Source organism: Vicia villosa, linkage group LG6 (genome assembly GCF_029867415.1).
Source record: "Vicia villosa cultivar HV-30 ecotype Madison, WI linkage group LG6, Vvil1.0, whole genome shotgun sequence".
Lineage (NCBI taxonomy): Eukaryota > Viridiplantae > Streptophyta > Magnoliopsida > Fabales > Fabaceae > Vicia > Vicia villosa.
This window is the reverse complement of record NC_081185.1, coordinates 153559733-153563601: the sequence shown is the minus strand read 5'-3', so window position 1 is coordinate 153563601 and position 3869 is coordinate 153559733. Positions and strand designations below refer to the sequence as shown.

The 3869-nt window shown below is 36.7% G+C and overlaps 1 protein-coding gene across 1 annotated transcript; it reads right to left on the bottom strand.

Moving 5' to 3' along the window:
- Positions 1–3060: 3060 nt before the first annotated feature.
- LOC131615033 (uncharacterized) lies at positions 3061–3514 on the bottom strand. Its single transcript, XM_058886551.1, has 2 exons — positions 3347–3514; positions 3061–3270 (listed from the first exon to the last, which is right to left on the bottom strand). The coding sequence occupies exons 1-2, from the start codon at positions 3512–3514 to the stop codon at positions 3061–3063; spliced, it is 378 nt and encodes a 125-aa protein (XP_058742534.1).
- Between the last annotated feature and the right edge of the window lie 355 nt (positions 3515–3869).

Here is a 3869-nt window from a genome sequence, read left to right as displayed (position 1 = left end):
ATAGTGCTATGGAGGTTGATTTTAGTGACTCTGATGCTAGTATGGATTATTCTGATGAGGATCTTGCCAATCTTATGGAAGGAGCAACAAGCAAAAATAAGAAGCCTATGGAAGGAGCCAGTGGTGGTGATGACAAAGAGTTGAACAATGATAGTGAGGAATTAGATAGTGGGTGTGATAGTGATTCTAAGGAGTCTGGTTGTGAGGATAGTGGTAACATAAGAAAGAAGAAGTATCCTATTTTCTGGTTATTAAAAGACATGTCTCAATATAAATGGGAATTGGGAACTTTTTTTAACTCAAAAAATGATTTTAAAGAAGCTATTAGAACCTATTCTGTTCAAACTAGTAGAGCTCTTAAGTTTGTAAAAAGTGACAAGCTGAGAGTGAAGGTTGAATGTAAAGAAGGCTGCAAATGGGAGGCTTATTGTGGGAAGCTGCCTAATGAGGAGACTTGGCAAATTAGAAAACTTGTTGATACACACAATTGTTCTAGAGAATTCAATGTACCACTGATGTCTACTAAATGGCTCAGCACAAGGTTACAAAATTCATTGAAATCTAATCCTAAGTTGAAAGTTAAAGACATTAAGGAAAAGGCTATAAATAATTTGAATGTGGGGGTTTGTAAGACAAAGGCAATTAGGGCCAGAAGTTTAGCTAGGGACATGGTTGATGGTTCATTTATAGGAGATTACACAAGGTTATATGATTACTGTCATGAAATACTGAGGACAAATCCTGGTTCTACTGTCAAGCTAAGTGTCACACCAGTTCAAGAGGGTGCTGAAGATACAAGGCCTTTTTTCAAGAGGTTATATGTATGCTATGCTGCTTGTAAGCAAAGTTTCAAGTTATGTAGGCCTATTATTGGTCTTGATGGTTTCTTTCTAAAAGGATTATGTGGAGGTCAGATCTTAGCAGCTATTGGGACTGATCCAAATGATCAGATGTTACCTATTGCATTTGCTGTTGTAGAAGGGGAAACAAAGGACAGTTGGTTATGGTTCTTGCAACTACTCATTGATGACCTAGGTGGCAGAGAAGAATGTAGAACCTACACATTCATTTCTGACCAGCAAAAGGTACCATTCTATTATTGATATACTCTTTTAATTTATATTCACATTTTTTTCTGATCTACTATGTTCTTTATGTTACAGGATCTACTTCCTTCCATGGATGAGTTGCTTCCTAATGTGGAACAAAGGTTCTGTGTTAGGCACTTATACAACAACTTTAGAAAAAAGTTCCCAGGAAAATTGTTAAAGGAGATAATCTGGAGAGCAGCTAGGGCAACTTACCCACAAGCATGGGAAAAGGAGATGAGAGGTATGAGGCAGATAAATGAAGAGGAATACAAGCATATGATGTAGACTCCACCTAGATTTTGGAGTAAGTCTTATTTTAGGACTACTTCAAAGTCTGATACTGTGTTGAACAACATGTCTGAAGCCTTCAACAGTGTCATTGTGGAATCTAGAGGTAAGCCAATTGTGACAATGTTAGAAGAAATTAGGGGCTACATAATGGAGAAATGGGCAACAAATAGGGTAAAATTCCCTAACTTAAGTGATGAAGATGTATTGTCAAACATAAAGAAAAAAGTGGAGAGAACAAGTTCCTACACAAATTCATGGATTGTTAGGTAGCTTTTGTTATTCATGGATTCCCTATCTTAAGTTTCTAATTATGTATTTTCTGTTGTATTCTTTTGTTATTCATTTTCTGTTGTATTTTCTGTACATAGGATGTCAGCTGAATTCATTTATGAGGTTAGGCACATTGAGAACCCAGGTGACATTTTTACTGTCAACCTAAAGGATGTCAACTGCATATGTAGGAAGTGGCAACTAACAGGGCTTCCTTGTGTGCATGCTATTGCTGCATTGAAGAGCAGAGGTTTACATGTTGAAGACTTCATTTCTGACATTTATAAAAAGGCTAGGTATATGTCTGTTTATGAGCCTATAATTTATCCAGTAAATGGAACAAATTTATGGGTCAGAATAGAGTTCCCAGATGTCCACCCACCAAAGTACAAGAAAATGCCTGGTAGGCCTAAGAAGAGGAGGAATCCTGAGGCTGGTGAAATTGATGGGACAAATAGGAAAATGAGGAAGACAGGTATGATAATGAGGTGCACAAGGTGTAGGCAAACTGGGCACAACAAATCTACCTGCAAGATGGCTCAACCACCACAAACATCACAACCAACACAAGGATCTCAACCAATACAAGCTTCAAGGACACAAGGATCTCAACCAATACAAACTTCAAAGACACAAGGGTCTCAACCAACACAAGGGTCTCAACCAAGACAAGCTTCAAGGACACAAGGATCTCACCCAACACCAGGATCTCAACCAAGGGCACCACCTACACTAGGGACTCATAAAAAGATGCCAACAGCTAGGCCACACAAGATACCATTTAGGAAACCAGCATATGTGGGTCCAACAACAAGGCTTAGTGCATCTCAAAATGCAGTTGGTCCTACCACTAGGAGGACCACTCCTACAAAAAGAAACAATACTAAGAAGGGCATTTAGTTTGTTAGGGTCTGTTTACTATATTTTGGGTTGATTTAATGTAATGTTTGACTAGTATATTTTGGTTCTGTCTAGTATAATTTGAACATATTTTGGGTTGTTTTAATGTCATGTTTTAAGAAATTGTGTTCTAACATATTTTGGGTTGTTTTAATGTCATGTTCTAAGAAATTGTGTTCTAATATATTTTGGGTTGTTCTAGTATACCAGTTTTAAGTATATGTTTTCCTGGTATTTCTGTTTTGAGTACCTCATAAACATCTTGCAAAATACTTCAGTCTAATAACATATTGCAAAATACATGTCTCAAAATACTGTCTCAAAATACATTTCAAAACACTAATAACATGACAATCATTTCTAGCAAGATACTATGTTTACAAGCAGCACATCTTGCAAAATACATGTTTCAAAACAATTCCAGACAAAACAGTTCCAAAATACATGACAATCATTTCTAGACCATCTTAATTACAAGAGCTAAAAACATGAAACATACAAAACAATTTCAAATGCTCTTCCATTTCTTTGTCTTCTCAATTAGCTCCTCCAATTCCAATGTTTTCAACTTTAAATCTTCTGTCTCTTTCCTGACAACATCCATCTCTTGGCTTAGCACCTGAATCTTCCATTCATGCTTCATCAAGGTTTCTTCCTTCTCATCTCTACATTCTTCATGGAACCATTCGAAAAAACCACACCCAGAATTGGAATTCCCCTGTGACGATATTGGGAACGATGGTTATGGTTACAAAAAAAAAGATACTTCAGAACAATAATAGAACTCGTAGTACCTTAAAATGCTTGCATCCCCAGAATAACTTTCCATAGTTGTTTACGGTTTTCGCACTACGCAGTATTGCTTCGTCTCCACACGCGCATAGAAGCTTCGCAAATCCTGTGTAAACTTGCGAATCAATCACATTTCTGGATGTTGAGGATGAAATGCGCCCATAACTCATGCTATCTTGTGCAATTTTGATGTCAATTTGTAACAAGATTGAGTTACAGGATTTTAGGTTAGAGGATTTGGGATTTTTTGAAAAATGCAGTACGAACCCAAATCATAATAGAGATGATGAACAGTGATTGATCCATCTCATGTGCCATGTCATCAAATGTTAACATCGTTTGAAGCATTTTAACGGAAAAGACCAACGTGAATACTTTTTGGAAACGTATGGGACCACTTTGGAACTTTTAAAAGGTAAAGGACCAAATTGGACCCTAGTGTATAGGTAGAGGACCAAATTGAGTATTAAGCAAAAAAAAAAAAACTAGGAAAACTAAGAGAAAAATAATTTATCCTTCTATCAT